General features: G+C 41.6%; 1 protein-coding gene across 3 annotated transcripts in view; it reads left to right on the forward strand.

Moving 5' to 3' along the window:
- DIDO1 (death inducer-obliterator 1) overlaps positions 1-15,903 on the forward strand; it is a 55,443-nt gene that overhangs the window by 25,888 nt on the left and 13,652 nt on the right. For all 3 annotated transcript variants that reach the window (XM_065691701.1, XM_065691702.1, XM_065691703.1), the window contains 4 exons: positions 23-248; positions 13,639-14,104; positions 14,827-14,986; positions 15,689-15,805. In XM_065691701.1, the coding sequence (XP_065547773.1) occupies positions 23-248; positions 13,639-14,104; positions 14,827-14,986; positions 15,689-15,805 (969 nt within the window). The remainder of the gene's footprint in view (positions 1-22; positions 249-13,638; positions 14,105-14,826; positions 14,987-15,688; positions 15,806-15,903) is intronic.

Genomic DNA, 15,903 nt, shown 5'->3' on the forward strand with positions numbered 1-15,903 from the left:
TAAGCCTCACTCGATCGTACAGGCAGGTACTAAACCTCTTTCAAACCAAAAGAGACCATTTCCTGAGAAGAGAGAGGTGAATATGAAGAAGACTGTTTTGACAACCGCCAAGACTGAGGCAAACACTCAACCTGTTGCTAAAGAGCCAGCAGTAGAAAACAGCACACCGTCCTGGGCAAGCGATCATAATTACAATGCTGTAAAGCCTGAAAGGACTGCTGCCATTTCATCTTCACTGTTGTTCAAATGTATGTATCGCATAGGGATATTCCTGAGTAATCATTTACATTTTCTTTGAATGCCCATCCATTCTTGGCTCTGCAAGACTAGGAAGTTTAGGATTTGGGGTTGGTTTTTTTTCTTAATATGTGGCACCAAACTCTACTTTTCTCCACCTTCAAAGATTCCGCACCCAGAGCTACACACGAGTGGGAAACACTTTTAGAGGTTTTGTTTGTATTATATGACAGTTGTATGATTAAGAGCCTGTCAATCTACCCAGCTGATTCCTGGAGGAAAACTACATGATTAAGCTTTATTTTTTTCCCATAAAGATAATAACTATTTCTAATGTAGAAGAGGTAAGTATTGATACATTTGCTCTGTGTTTGACAGAAGGGTTGCACAGTGTGCACCGTGAATCAGCAGTTGACTGTACTAGTTTGAATTGCATTTTTGTAATTGTTTGGGCATCTCAGGTCTCTCAGGTCTTGCATTTTCAGTGCTGATGCCAAGAATGAAATCTTCATCATGGTATCCAACGATACTTTACACTTCTGCAAACAGCTTTTAACTGTGAAGTTATATCCAAGTTCTTCCTGCTGCTTTTCTTCCTTACATGAAATGATTTAAGGACCATTTTTACTTTTAAGCTCGGGGGGAGGCAGTACTGTATTTTTTTCTCCTTTTCTTTTTCCCTTTTGTATTTATATGTTCATACCTCACACATTATCCACACACACAAGAACACGTCTTGAGTGGATATTAGGCAGAGATGCCGCCTTGCATATTTTTGCAGGTTTTGAATAGCATCTTTGTAGCTCACACAAAGGTAAGTAACTCCTACTTTGTAGCCTCGACAAGTCTTTCTGCTAATGACATTTTTTCATTGACTCCAGCTAAGTAGTTTTATAATGCAGTGGTGGAACTTCAGATGGAATCTTACATTTCACAGTTACAAAACACATGACCAAGTGTCTGATTTTTACTCACGTGAAGACTAATGAATTCAGAAGTTCAATTCTCACAGCTTTTACCATAAATTAGCCCATTTACATTTCATTTTCAGAAATCTGGTTGTCAAAACACTGTATGGAAACACTGTATGGAAAGTAACTGATAAGTTTGTAAGTTACTTTGAAGATGAGGTTTTTTAGATATAACTTTAAACACTGAGGGAACACCAGCTACCCTAAATTGCTCTTTATTTTTATAGCACATAGTAGATACTCTAGGTATATTTGAATTATATTTACCCACATCAGATGTTTTAATGGTTATAGTTTTTCCCTGCAGATTTTCATTGTGTTTTGTTACTTGGGCCCTGTGCCTTTTTTATAGTGAACTCTTGAGATGTATTTTGATAAACATGCTTTTTTTTTTTAAGCTTATTCTAGAGGAACTGTAGCTTTTTTAGCAGAAACAGTAGTATTTAAAACATACCTAAAAGTAGGTGAGAAAAACGAAAATGAAACTATAAGGGCTGATTTTACATGTCAAATTCTTACGACACTTTATCTCAGTATAATTACAAGTGTCCATATAACCATATCACTTAAAATGTCCTTCTTGCTGTCGTCTGTTTTTGTAGGAGACAGGAATATACAGGTTTTGAGGTAGAGAGTTCAGTTGTGTTTAAAGGGGGTTGCTCTTAAGTTTCACCACACTGGAGGTTTTACAAATTTAACCAGTTCCAGTAGAAAATTAGATTGCTATAGCTACATTATTTAATTGGTTCAAAATCATGTTAGACTTAAGTTGTGACTAGAAAACAACCTAGTTTGTGTGATGAAGAGCTCTCATATCAAGTGCAAGGAAGAACTTCAGCTTGCTGTTACAAGGTAAGTTGTACTAAGACGGGCACTCTGTGCCATTACTGAATTCCGGGGTAAATTGTTTTTGTCTTTATGAAGAAAACTGTCCTGCTTTTTGATGGATGGGTTTGAGCTGTTATCTTCCTGAGAAGCTGCCATTGCATCGTCTTTAGGAGTATTCTACAAGACTATTTATTTAACAACTCTAAATGCTGCTCAAAGCAGAGAGGTTATGGCGTTACAGAAATTCGTGAGAGTCATCTCGCTTCACAAAACATACAATCTATTTTAGACACTAACCTTAGAACAAAGTGACTCACTGCTTAGCAACGTGCATTTCTGTACATCGCTTATGAAAGAAGTGTAAGGTGACTGGTTCAAACATCTTGGTGTCTAATGTTTGGACTTAAGGGTCCACCTAGAGGAGGCTAAGGATGGGTTTCTTCCATACACAATATTGCAAATACCTCCCATGTCCTCCCAGTAGCTTCAAGCTAAGTCCTGCAGATCCTGATTTGTGACTTAGGAATTAAGGAAAGTTGACACGATTAGTAGAACTCATCTCTATAATACTTTTTCCACTGGTCATCATCTTTCAGACATGGATTTGCTTTATACATTTGTTCTGGACTTGTCAGATGCAAGACTTTGTTGTTGTTACATATGACAGTAGTTTTACTAAGTAGTAACAAGAAGAAAACAAGCCATTATTACAGATATGCTGGGTGATGGGGACATATAGTATATTTGCATCTAAACCTTGCCACCAGGCCCACTTCCCCAGCCTGTTCTTGCAAATGAGTTAGGGCTGTACCTGGAAGTGACTTTGTACACCAAAATCTGGAGGCTGTTTAATGACACTTGATGTTCACAGTGAAAATAATCCCATTTGTTTAGTAACCGGAGTGGAAAATACTTTGAACTTAGTGACTATTAAGTAGAAGTAATAGTGAACATTAAGTACAAGTACTTCTAAAGTTGCAGGCAGTATTTGAACTACACTTATAAGAGGAAATCAGGTGTTACATTCCCTTTCAGAAGTGTCGCTTCTAAGTTCATTAGGAAAATGGGTATTAATTCAGTATGCAGTGCTCAACTTTTATATTGAATTTCAAAAGTCATCCTAGCTTTCAAATTGATACATATGCATATGGGTTGTTGAGATTTAGGATTCAAGTTGTGATAGAAATGCTGAATTTGTGATGTGAGCTAGTGTTATCATATTTGGGTCATATCAAAGGAGATGTAAAATTCAGAACAAAGCAAAACAGACTTCAGTTTATCTAGTCAGATCACATGGGTGTTTGTGGGGAAGCACCATCCAAAATGATTCATGAACATTTTCAGTTTTATTAGCAGACAAACATACATTGTATGGTAATAGGAAGCCTGATTTTTAATTATACTGAAGGAGGATAGACTTTAAACAATATAAGCCTGTTTTTTCCAGAAGGAAGTGCAGAAGCAGTTTGCATCACTGCCTGTTTGACTCTGCTGGGAACTTTTAAGTGTAAAGTTTTGCACTATTTAATATCATATACTGTATTTCTAACAGGATTCGTCCATTGTAGTCATTGCTGCCCTGTTAAAAGAGGATAAAGGAACACTTCAGACATGAAGTTTGCTGATGCAAATGTTTGTTAGCAGTATCAGTGTCTGAAGCACCTGAACTCAGGCTTTGTGTTTGACAAAGGAAACACTTGGAAGGGACTTTCTTCTGTATATTTATCTGTCAAACAGAAGCCAGCAGCAAAAGTGTCAGCAGTTTTAAAATAGAAAACTAATCCAAAAGGAGGGAAGACAGGCATTTGCAGGATCCCCATTTTTAAACTACAGATAAGTATGCTAAGTAATGATTAGTGCTTCAAGTCTTTGAAGTTCAACTGACTTGTTAGACATAGAAGAAGTACACAAACTGATAATTTACTCAGGTGCTAAAGCTCCTGAAGCATTTTAACTGCATCTATTGGTAACAGTAAGTGCATAGGAGGGTGAAGAGGGTTTCTAGATAAAAACTAAACAGTAAATGTGTTGGGTTTGTAGTACAGCTTTTGAGTAAAAAGCATTTCTTTGTCACACGAAAAACTTCTCCTACCTGTGGTCAGGTACAGTTTGAGTTATCTGCTGTAAGATCTTACTTGGTACTACTCTGCACAATGGTTGTGGTACCTAATCGTGCTTCACGGTAGCGAATTACAGAGACAATGCTGCCACCTCCTGGAAGTGGGAGCCCAGGTTTGAGGAGCTCTGCCTCTGGTGATACAAATTTCCTTTTGTTATCCCCTTTCAGTCGTCTTCATTTTTTCTGCAGCTAAACATTGCTGCTCCCAAGAGCTATGCATAAAGTGAATAGTGCTTGCTTGATCCCAGATACAGAGGGCATTTGGATTGCTTTTTTCCTACACAAAATGTGGAGACTTCATAAAGGGAATAATGATACTGGGAGCCCAAAAAATGTGATGTGCATATCAAAATCCTAGGATTATAGCATACATAATATAGGTATTATTTTCTTTCTTTCCATAATAATAGTACAAAGACAGGAAAGAATAAAACATAGATCACTATAAAGAGGGCAGGTGGGAAATGTAGCACACTCAAGACAGAAAAGTTAGGAGGGAAAACTGATTTAGGAAGCAATAAATACCTTGTCTGCACACAGGTTGGTGTGGATTTAATGTTCCTCTTCAGGCAAGATTGCACCAGCTTGAGTTGTGACTCTTCAGTGGAGTGCAGTGTATGTGCATATACTGCTGTTGGTTTAGCTTCACTATTAAAAAAGTATTCTATGTTAAACTGAGAAGCTGTTCTGAAGTCATGAGTATGTTTGTCTGCAAGGACTCAATGCTATTGTTTTGGTATGAGTGCTTCCCTGTAGGAAACGCTAGCAGGTGCCAAGCCATGCTGTTACACCTCAACTACTCCTGGCATCTGAGTTAACTCCTTGAAAGCTAAGGTGTCTTTGCTCAATGCTAGATTCTGCAACATAGGCCCATACTAAGAGACAGTAAGTATTGAGGAGTATCAGGGGAAGGAAAATAATTACTTTCTTTATGTTCCTGGCCGTTTTCCGGGCTACATGGCTGCTGTATATGCAGGCTTAGCCTTAATGCTTTGTAAGTAGAGGATTTTTCTGGAAGGCTGCTGACAGACCAGATAATGATCCACCTGAGATGAGTCTGCCAGAACTTCTGAGGAATCCATGCTGGAGATCTTCTGGCTTTGGAAAGACCATAGTACGGGAGTGGCCGGTGTACTGCAGCTCCGGTGCTCAGCTTGCATCATGAGAGCAGGTAGGGGCTGTGCTGGCACAGGGGCTGGCACAGGATCAAACCCTGGCTGTGGAGTGAGGCTCTGGCAGCCACCGCTGGCCTGCCAGCATCCCCTGGGAGCCAGCCTGTTAAAAGGAGCAGTGAGATCCTTGGGGAGTGATTGTCATCTCCTGCCTGTGAACTCCTGGAGCTCCCCTTCTCTGCTCTACAAGGTATGTCACATCTGCCCTGTGGCAGGCAGCAGCACGAAGATCCCTGCTGTGTCTTTTAAGTTAGGAAGGATGGTCCCTGCTGCTGGCATGTGGCCTGGTTTTTTTGCCCTTAGTACCCCCCAGGGCCTTGGACAACAGAAAGCCAGCCCTCTTGCCTTAATGGGTGCTTGGCTTCAGTGTCAAGGAACCACTGCTGAGGGGAAGGGCTGGGGGGCAGAAACCTGGTACAACTTATGGATGCACGATAAATATTAGGGTGGTTTATCTCTTGTCATCAACACTGAAATTGATGAAAGTTTGATTAAAAGAACCTCACCACCCTCTATTGCTGTTTTGCTTTCTTTTACTAATATTTAGTTCTTTGAACTTGCTCACTTGACTATAGCCAGTGAAAAACTTTCTCTCCTAGTCCCAAACAAAAGGGTTTTTTTTAAGGTGATCACTTGCACTTTGGAGTCAAGTTTTGTAGCTGATCTTGGTGCTGATGGTTCGCTGTGTCTGAGCTGTACTGAATTGGAACCTGAAGATGGCATGGCCCTGCAAGGAGTGATGACACCATCCATGAACAGTCTGGAAAATAAGGAGCCCTCTTTTCTTGTAGCAGGTAGTGCCCATCTCGCTCCAGAGTGGTGTAGTCGTGAAGATGCAGATCGGATAAATCACGGTCATTTCCTATAGATCAAACAGCTTTGCATATCTAAGCTGCAGATCTGCATGAGCATAGCTACAGCTCGGCTTGAATGCAGACAAATCGCCACTGTAAAAAGGTCCTTGTTTTGGAGTTTCCTGAATGGATTAGCTTTAAAGACAGGTTTACTTTCTTGTGTGTCTGAATGTAAAGGCTTGGCACACGGGCTGCTTCATTACCGCCTTCTCATTGTGATGCAGATGAGCACTGATGGAGGCTTTAGAAGAAAAGCAGCAGGGCAGGAGGCACACCTGAAACACCAGGTAATAAAAGTCTGGTTTGGTGTTGAGAGAAGCAGACACTTGGTTCTGTAGGCAGATAACAGTGAAAACTAACACCAGAATAGTGTGACACTCGTGAATTACTTAGGACTACGCTAAGGTGTCTTTGAGGGGTATGACAAAAAATGCGGCAGAGTTTGAAGAGAGCAGGCCATGGAAGCGAAGTGGTTACAAACTGCACCTCACCTCCACAGCCCTGGGCACTGAGCGCTCAGTGCCACAAGAGGGTGCTTCAGTGGCACCTGACGGGATCTGGACTGACTCCGGCAGTGTCTGAGGCTGAGATGTCAGGCATGCATCCCATGGGTGACTGTGAAAGGCTGCTCTTGAGGAATGTCTCCTAACGGGTAAGTAACCTGCCGTTGTAGAGTGCTTTATAGCCGACCTGTAAAGCACCAGCTCACCCATGTGTTCTGTGCAGTTTTTTAACTTGGATAGTGCATCAAAAGGTTTCACTTCAGAAGAACTCGTGGATTGAAGTTCCGTATTGGCCGTTGCATTAGGGTGGAGGGGTGGGAGTAAATTCTGCTCTGTTGTGACTATTTGTATCGCAAGTGGTGCAGAAGGAGATCGTACCGCAAATGCATCCGACAATCCATGTAGGACATAGCGAGGCAGAGGGAAGCTGTGAGAACACCACTGGTTTTAACTGAAAAATCCTGCCCGTCCTAACAATTTCAGAAAGGGAAAAGTTCAATTCTCAGATATTGGCAAATAGGGACAAGATTCTTCATCTTCCCTGAGCCAAGAGCCTGTCGTTCTCCACTGTGATATGTGCCAACACAGGCTGCCCTCTCCTGCCATTCCGACTGGACAGCTGTGGCATGCTGGAGCGACGGCACGGGGAGATGGATGGGGCAGGCACCTGCATCTTGAGCACCAACGGGTGCGGGACTTCGCGGTGCTGCTGCACAGGCCTGTTGTTGAGAGACACTTGGACTGCTGGGGGGGTTTGGGGGAATTCCTAAATAGGTCATTGTTCTGGCTGTTGTTTCCCACCTGCATTCCTGTTGCATGTTTGAGCTATTGTAGAGGCCAGTGCTGGTGCCTGTCTTTAATAGAGACTGGCTCTTCTCAAAACACAGAATTACTCTTTGGCCCAGCCTTTACATGGGCTGTTGGAAGAGATCTGCTAACGGGTGGGCTTGCTTTTATAACAACTGCAAAGCTGCACTAGTGGGAATTTTCCTTCTAATTTGACTTTTACTACTATTTAAGACACAAAAATCCTTTTAAAGTATAGTACATGATCCACTTTGAGGCAGATCACAGGTAGCTGTACTCTCCTTCTGCTTTATTGTGGAATTTTACAGAATTTTATATTTTTTAACAGAAGATTGTTAACTACCAGCCTTCTCACTGTTGGTGCCACACAAACTTGTGTGCTGTGCATGAGTTTGAAACTTAGTTGTAGTTTTAATTTTGGGTGCTTGGTTTTGGTGGGTTTGGGTTTTTTGGTTTTTTTGGTTTTTTTTTTTTTTTTTTTTGTGGTGTTTTTCCCCTAAACCACTCTATTTTAGTGACAGAAGAGCGTGAACAGTAGCTGCAGGACCCACACATGCTTCAGCAGCCCCATGCTGAAGACTCACCAATGTGCAAGGCAGCATCTTCCAAAGCGTGGGGCTGCCAACGTCCTGCTCCCTTGGGCCCCACTTGGCCAGTTCTGCTCAAGCTGGACAAGATGATGCAGCTGTCGGACTGCGCTGCCTGCATGCTGCAGTGAGGAGTTCTGTACAGGGGAGGGGGGGAATAATCAGTGTAGATGGAGGAGAACCCAGGGAATTGTTAAGACAATATTTAGATTGAGCTGAGCTCTTAGGCAGAAGCTCTTCCCTGGGAGGGTGCTGAGGCGCTGGCACAGGGTGCCCAGAGAAGCTGTGGCTGCCCCATCCCTGGCAGTGCTCAAGGCCAGGTTGGACACAGGGGCTTGGAGCAAGCTGCTCCAGTGGAAGGGGTCCCTGCCCGTGGCAGGGGTTGGAGCTGGATGAGCTTCAAGGTCCCTTCCAACACAAACCAGCTTGGGATTATAAGACAGCAGAGGCAATAATTCTGGGGTATGAGCAGCTTTATGCTAGATTTTTAATTCCATAGGGAGAGTTCTCATAATCAGTACTGTCACAATCAGCCTTCATGGCTGCAAGATGTTTTTCACAAGTATCTTAGTGCTGTGCAGTAGTAGCTGTGATGCCTTTTGCTATTAAAAAAGAGATTTTAAAAGAAGAAAAGCTGAGCCTTATGGGCTCGTTACAAAACAGGATCCTCAAGTGTAACTGCCTGTAGTTCTCTACACGTTTAAAACTTCTAGCATGGACACGAGCAAGAAATTAAAGCTCTTTAAAGAGCTGTGATGTGAGTAATTTGACATTTCTTTACACAAAGAAAAATAATGGCACATTTCTTCAGTATTTAATAATTGGAAGAAGCGGATAATATCTCCAGCAAAATAATGTGTCACAAATGAGGTAGCTTAAATAGAAACTAGAGGAGGTGGTGGTGCATTTTTGAGGTGGCTTTTCCAAAGCAATTCCAGAGGAAGACTGGGTGAGGAGGGAAGGGGGAAGAACCAGAATAGGTTAGAATCCTATACAAAAATACTTTGAGGAGATCAGAGGAGCAACGTTTCCTCTGAGTAATTTCTGCTCTGGGGGTGTAAAGCAACCTCCTGGTGTAGGAGAGGGATTATGGTGAGTGAATCCCGTGGATCCTTCACACAGCATTGCTACACTGGAAATCCCTCTTAAATCGAGCTTCAACAGCCACACTATAGTGCTGAAACATCGCCGTTGTGGTGTGCAGAAGTGAAATACATGTAACCATCAGGCTTTCAACAGGCTCGTCTGTAACACAGCAGATAACGTGGCAGTTGTGTCATCTACCGGTTACAGGAGCTTTGTTCTTAGCTGTGTGTTGTATTATTTGGCTTAGCTTCATGGGGAATGTCCTTGGGGGGGGTTCTGTATCTCTTGACATCTAGTGGGAGAGATTATAGTTATGTCTGTACGCAACATACCATAGTAACACTGTTTCTTAAGCCTTGCAAGGAATGCACTTTGATTCCCTGCCAGAGGATTCGGTGAGCTGCCTCATTAGCTCCATCAGAACCTCTTGGTCTTTTAGCCCATGCCTCTTCAGTCAGCAGGAATCCTGCTGCTCACAGGCTAAAATGGGGAAAACAGGAGTTCATGTTTTGTTTCAAGTGACGTTTCTAGCATCAAGCCAAGGAGGTACACTTGTGTGTTCTAAGGTGGAGAATGGAAGAGCTGCCGAATGCCTCACTCTGGCATTAATCTTCTGTCTGCAGTGAAACTCCTTGTTGAGCCTTGCATAGGCTGATGTTCAGTAGTCATCTTTCCTTTTGTTTTCAATTTGTTGAGGAGCATTTATTGTAGGTATGCTGGAGCTACTGATGAGAAGGACTGGAACCACCACTGTATAAAATACAGTGGTCAGTGTGTGTGCTAGGCATTGACTGCATCTTCAAGTTGTTTGTGGACTCCAAGGCCAAGCAATTTAAAACCCGGTGTGTGAGAGAGAATACCTGCTTCATTTTATATCGCACCAGTTTGCTGAGCTGTGGTACCTGTTCAGAAGTTAAATTCCACATACAATGCCATACTGCCCTCTGAGAAGAGCCCATGTTTCTGTTAACTCTTCAAGCATACACTTCCATGCTTCCATAGCTATCAGAAGGGTGAACTTTGGGCTGCTTATGTTGCACTAAGTGGATGGAAGAGTAGTGAATGGAAGAGTGAGCTGCCAGTGGAAGAGGCAGTCCTGCTCCTTCCTCATGCTTAGCTGGGAGCTCCTGTGCATTGGATCCCAACCCGTGTAACAACACAGTGAGTTGGTTCAGCTGAATTACACAGCAGCACATTAATGTTGTCACTAAACCTCAAAACTTCATAGGAGACAAACTCAGTTTCCTCATAATCAAAATAGGATAAGAAGCTTTTTAGGTTAAGTTCATCTGCAGCCCTCACAGGTTAGTTGCATAAGTAGAGACTAAGTAGTCTTGATTCTTTGCCAAAGTGTGCCCACTATTTGATAGTGCCCTTCAAACAGCAACGTGTCTTCCAAACCTGAACGTAGTTGGCAGGTGTGAAGCACTGAATGACCTACACATGACTGAACTAGTCCATATGAAACCTGTACCAGCGATTCCTCTAATCAAGTGCTGCTTGGTAGACAATTCTGATTGGTATAAAGGAGTGTTGTAGTTTGAAACTGTTACACTTTCATGAAGCTTATCAAATGTCTGTGTATTTTCTGTTAGCTAAAGCAGCACAGAATTGCATCCCTCCCTTTGGAAACCTCTCTAAACAGCCACGATGTCATCTTGCAGAATAAAGGATGCTTCTGCATCTTTCTTCTTGGATGCTTGCTGATTCTGCTGCCCTGGGAACTTCAGTCTACCTTTGTACTAGTACCTTGTATCTATTTATTTTACAAGTACTTCTTACTATGACATTGGTGTTTGTGACATAGCTTTGTGGTGTGGATATAGTTCTCGCACGTACGCCATGTGATTGACCCAGAGCATCCAGATTGTGCTATTTTTAGTTTTATCAGTGTAGTTCTTGGTAATGAATTTGAACTGGCCATTAAAAGATAGCACATAGAAGATGAAACAGAGCTTTAGAATTTCACATTTTGTACTTGTGTGAACCAAAAGAACCAAGGCACAGAGGCCTGGATTTTGCTGTCATCCTTCTGAAACCCGAGCCGTGCTGTCCTGCCTTTCCCTGATGAGTCACAGGAACGTGCTCCGGTCCAACCTGCCTGGAAAGGTGCAGTGCTGCAAGGATCATGCAATAACCCAGGAATAAGAGGGTGGAAGTAATTCCTGCAGCGTTCTCACTGCACACATATTGAATATTTGCCTCCTCTCCATTCAAGACTATAAAAAATAGAATCGTAGGAATAGTTCCTAATCCCCTTCCTTCCTGTGGGATTGCCAAAGCCCTCCCGACAACTAGAATGGTGTTGGTGCAGCAGGGGAGAGTGGGAGCACAAGGAGAGACAATGTGGGTCACACAGAAGGTCTCTCTAGGTGGGTCTCTTCAGTGACCAAGATGGGTCTCTAGGGAAATCCATGGGAATACTGTGAGAGTGATAATTTTAATCTACTTTAAAGTGTAGATTTTACATGGAGGTTTATATAGAACTAGTTTCTAAATCTTCACATCCTTTGATTTAATGTGTTATGGCAACTGTTTCCATTATACACTTCAGATACTTAAATCTCACTGAGAACTTCTCAAGGCTTCTACTTGTAAAATGCTTCTAGAAAAGAAAATCAGGATAAATATATAGTGGTTATGGGGCATGTGGCTGCTTCTCCTTGTGTTCCAGCGGAAGTCCAGCACACACCTTTGTACTTAGCTATACAAAAGTTCATCTTCACTGCAGGTTTTGGTGTTTGCAGTGAAGCCACCAGCAGCAAGAGCCCATTGAAAGAAATGGGTGAAGAGCCATTCTGCTGGAAGCATATGGCAAGTATTTGGGGGCACCCAAACTTTAAGTATGGGGGAAGGTTGCAAGGCCATTTCCTCCTGAAATGAGTATCCCGTTATGACTCTTGAGCCTTCCAAGTCTTCCACAGTTTGAGGGGTGTTTCCATTGGAACCTTGCGCTGATCTGTGGGGTTGCATGAACCAGACTTCATAGGAGTGCTTTCTCCCCTCCCAGTCCATCTTGGAACAGAGGTTGGACAATGCAGACCCAGCCCAGTAATTTCTGCTCTTGTTACAGCAGATCTGGAAGGTGAAAAGGGACCATTTGGTCTTTGGTAAAGTTACTGACAGTTAAATTCCTGGACCTTTCCCAGGAAGTGTCCTGTGTTTTGTAACTAGGGCTTTGGGCTATTTAATCAACAAACCCTCACTAGCTAAAACCATCAGATTGAAAATGAACCTGTTTATTGGTCAGTGGTTATCTATGGATTTGTGAGAGGAAAGGCTTTTTTGGGAGAAAACCTGGCTTTTCCAATTGGAACAATTGTATTTCAGGAGTTGGGTTTTGGTAGTGTCCTCAGAGCCCTTTGTCGTTTGAGCCATCAGGGTAAATGTGCTGGTGTTCTCCTATTGTAACATTGGTGTGTTGTAAATGATGTTTCATTTGCTCTGTGTGTGTGTGTGCGGTAGTTTTGGCTATTTTTGCTCTGTTGACTTGTTCCTGTCAGTGCCACAAGGTGGACAGATGAAACGAGACTTGAAGAAATGCTTGCTTGTCAAGTCCTGAGCAAGTGTAACTTCAGCACATGTGAAAACTGGAGCCTTTGCTTATACTTCTAAATCTCTTAGTGTCTAATGTGTATCAGCTGTTCTGTTAACATTTAAGCAGAAAATCAGTATGCTGTGAATGGAGTGATTTGAATGAATGGTGGGAATTAGATCACCACAGCCTGAGCAGCATTATCAATGTTTGATTACTCTGTAGATCTAGAATTTAGCTAGGAACTGAAAAGGAAGATCTAATAATGGTTTATGGCAATGTCATCAGCGTGATACGGGTACTAACAACCAAGTTATGTGCAGATTCTCTAAGTAACTTCTGTGTTTTCTTGCTCATTAAAGTAAGAAATATGGGTGAAAGGGTTTTTTAAACTTCAGTGATACTAAACTTAAGGTGGTATTAATGTAGTTTCGGATTCAGGGGCTCTCCTCAGGTCAGCCTCTGTAATGAAGTGGTTCTGTGAGGCACCTTAAGGTTAAAATGTGGGTTGTATTGTGCCTTTTTCTTAAATTTGTGGAAGTTTGGGGTGTTTCGGAAGCTTCCCCGTGAAATCCCGCTCAGGAATCTTTGAAGGTGGTGCCATATTTTCCTTTCAGTTTTCTTGCACGGGTTATAAATAAAAATGTAACCTGTAGAGCCAAAGTGGAACTCCCTTAAGTTCTTCATTTGGCCTTGGAGATGCAGTATCTGAAGGGTCAAAGACAAACTTCTTCAAAAGGAACTATATGAATCTCTGCATGATTTTTGAAAGTACTTTTCAAATGCTAGTGAAAAGTAAATTGCTTGAATTGCCTACTTGACAGTAAGCTCTGGAGATGTTATTTCACAGACTTCGTTATAGGTTGGTACCTGCTCTTCATGAAAAGGAGGTTATAAAGTTAAGCCTTTAATATTGTATTATCTTCTTTGTTCTAACAGCTCACAGGGAAGAGAAGAGGAATGAAGATAGAGCAGAGGCTGCACTGACGTCAAAGAAAGCTGTTGTATCTATAATGGAGAAACAGACTTCTCTCTCTAGAAGTCTTCCTTCGAAGAAGTCCTCCTCCTTCTCTAACACATCAGTAACTAAACAATCACTTAAACCTGCTGCTGCCAGTTTCAAAGGTGTCATTCCCAAGAAGCCTTGGCTTCCAGCAGGCAGTGTTTCTCCAGCAGGCAGTGTTCCTTCAAAGCATTCATCTCTTTCTCATGGCTCATCAGTTTCCAAAAAACCAGCTGCGTCTTCCAGTTTGGGTGGAGGACTCAAAAAGCCTTCACCGTCTTCCATTTCTACTGCATCTGGAAGCAGTCAAGGAAAGGCATCACCCGGCCCTATCCAGTCACAACCCAACTCTCAGATTCGGCAAAATATTCGACGATCCCTAAAAGAAATTTTATGGAAGAGGTGGGAATTCAAAGCACTTATCTTATGTAGGGATCTACAACTAGAAGTAAATGTTTAGCCTGAACAGTTTTGCTTGCAGCTTGATAAGGGGTATTGAGGGATTGAATTTATACTGCAAACTACTGCAAGTGTAATTGGTATTTCAGGTGTACATTAATAATGATCTTTATTAAATAAATGTGAAAAAGCCTTTAGGAATAAAAAAAAAAGATCCTCACTAATCCATTTATAATGAGGCAATTACAGTTGAATTAAATTACAGCACAGGGGCATTTTATAATGCAGGTGCTCTGAAGCTTTAAAATCAGGTGATGGTAGTGTTGGGGATGTAGAGGTTACAGGGAACATAGTACAGGAAACATCACAGTGAAAGGTTAGATGCCTACTGAAGTAGAGATTCCCTCCCAACATAAAAATCCACAACAACAAAACCAGGTCAGTGGACAGCTCTGTTCCTTAGGAAAGATAAAAAGCAAACATTCCCACAAGGATTATTAAAGGTAATGCCAGCTATTGAGGCTTATTACAGAGCACTGCACTCTGGTGGTGTCTCTGAAGTGGAAATGCTGTTCACAGTGGAAAATCTAGCACTAAGGCACAAGCACTTGAACCTCACTGAGGGAGGACAAGCCTAGGTTAGCTGTGTAAAGTTAGCTTTTAATAATGCTGCCTGAAGATTCATGCCTAACATAAATGCACGTACCCTTTTCTGTTTTTAACAGAGTCAATGATAGCGATGATCTGGTCATGACAGAGAGTGAAGTAGGAAAAGTAGCACTCAATATTGAAAAGGAAATGTTTAACTTGTTCCAAGTTACGGACAACAGATACAAGAGTAAATACCGTAGCATCATGTTCAATCTCAAGGACCCCAAAAACCAGGTTTGGAATTTCCTTAAACAGTAAATATATATATTGAAATAGACTTTGGTTTTTAGTATTTCAAACTCTGCCTTCAACATTGCCTTGAACATTTAGAGTTTCAAGGCTGAGACTTATGAATTACACTATAAAAGATTATTACTGTGCCATTCAAGTATTGGAAAAAACTGTTTTAGCCGAGTAGAAGTTCAAAGTCTACATCAGTTGGTCGTGTGTATTTATTAAGTGTGGCCATTTGGTGTGAAATACTTATTACAGAATGGCTTTCTTTAAATACAGACTTTATTAGTTTCTCCTCTTGTGACATTCTCTACTGTCTGTTAGATACCGCCCACATACATGGTCATCTTTAAGCTTTAAAAGAAAAAAGCTGATGCTGGCACAGGTGAAAATACTTACTAGAGAACACTTGAAATGTATTGTGTTTTCTAATTTCTACAGTGGATATGAAACAAGAAGTGGCAAATTCTGACACTCCTATTCAGTTACATTGATTGTTATTGATAATGAGGAAAATTCATACTTTGTGTGTATTTCATCCTTATGTTCTGGTTACTGCACCTTTCCAAATTTGCTTCTTAAGTAGCCAGTATCTGTAATAGTGAATTGAGAAACTGGAACAGGTTTTGCCTGATAAGCCCTGCAAATCTTGTTAGTTACAGGTTTTTTTCAGCTTAGGAATAAAGTCTGTTCTGTTTTCAGGGACTCTTTCATCGTGTCCTTCGTGAGGAAATCTCGCTGTCAAAACTGGTGAGAATGAAACCAGAGGAACTTTTATCTAAAGAGCTCTCTGTGTGGAAAGAGAAACCAACTAAACCAGTAAGTAACAGAATGTTCCCCTATAACTTTAATAGATGCAAATTAAAGAGTCATTTAACTAACCCTTACCATCCATATTACGTTAATGCACCATTTTC

The sequence above is a fragment of the Lathamus discolor genome, chromosome 11, assembly GCF_037157495.1.
Source record: "Lathamus discolor isolate bLatDis1 chromosome 11, bLatDis1.hap1, whole genome shotgun sequence".
NCBI classification, from domain to species: Eukaryota; Metazoa; Chordata; class Aves; order Psittaciformes; family Psittacidae; genus Lathamus; species Lathamus discolor.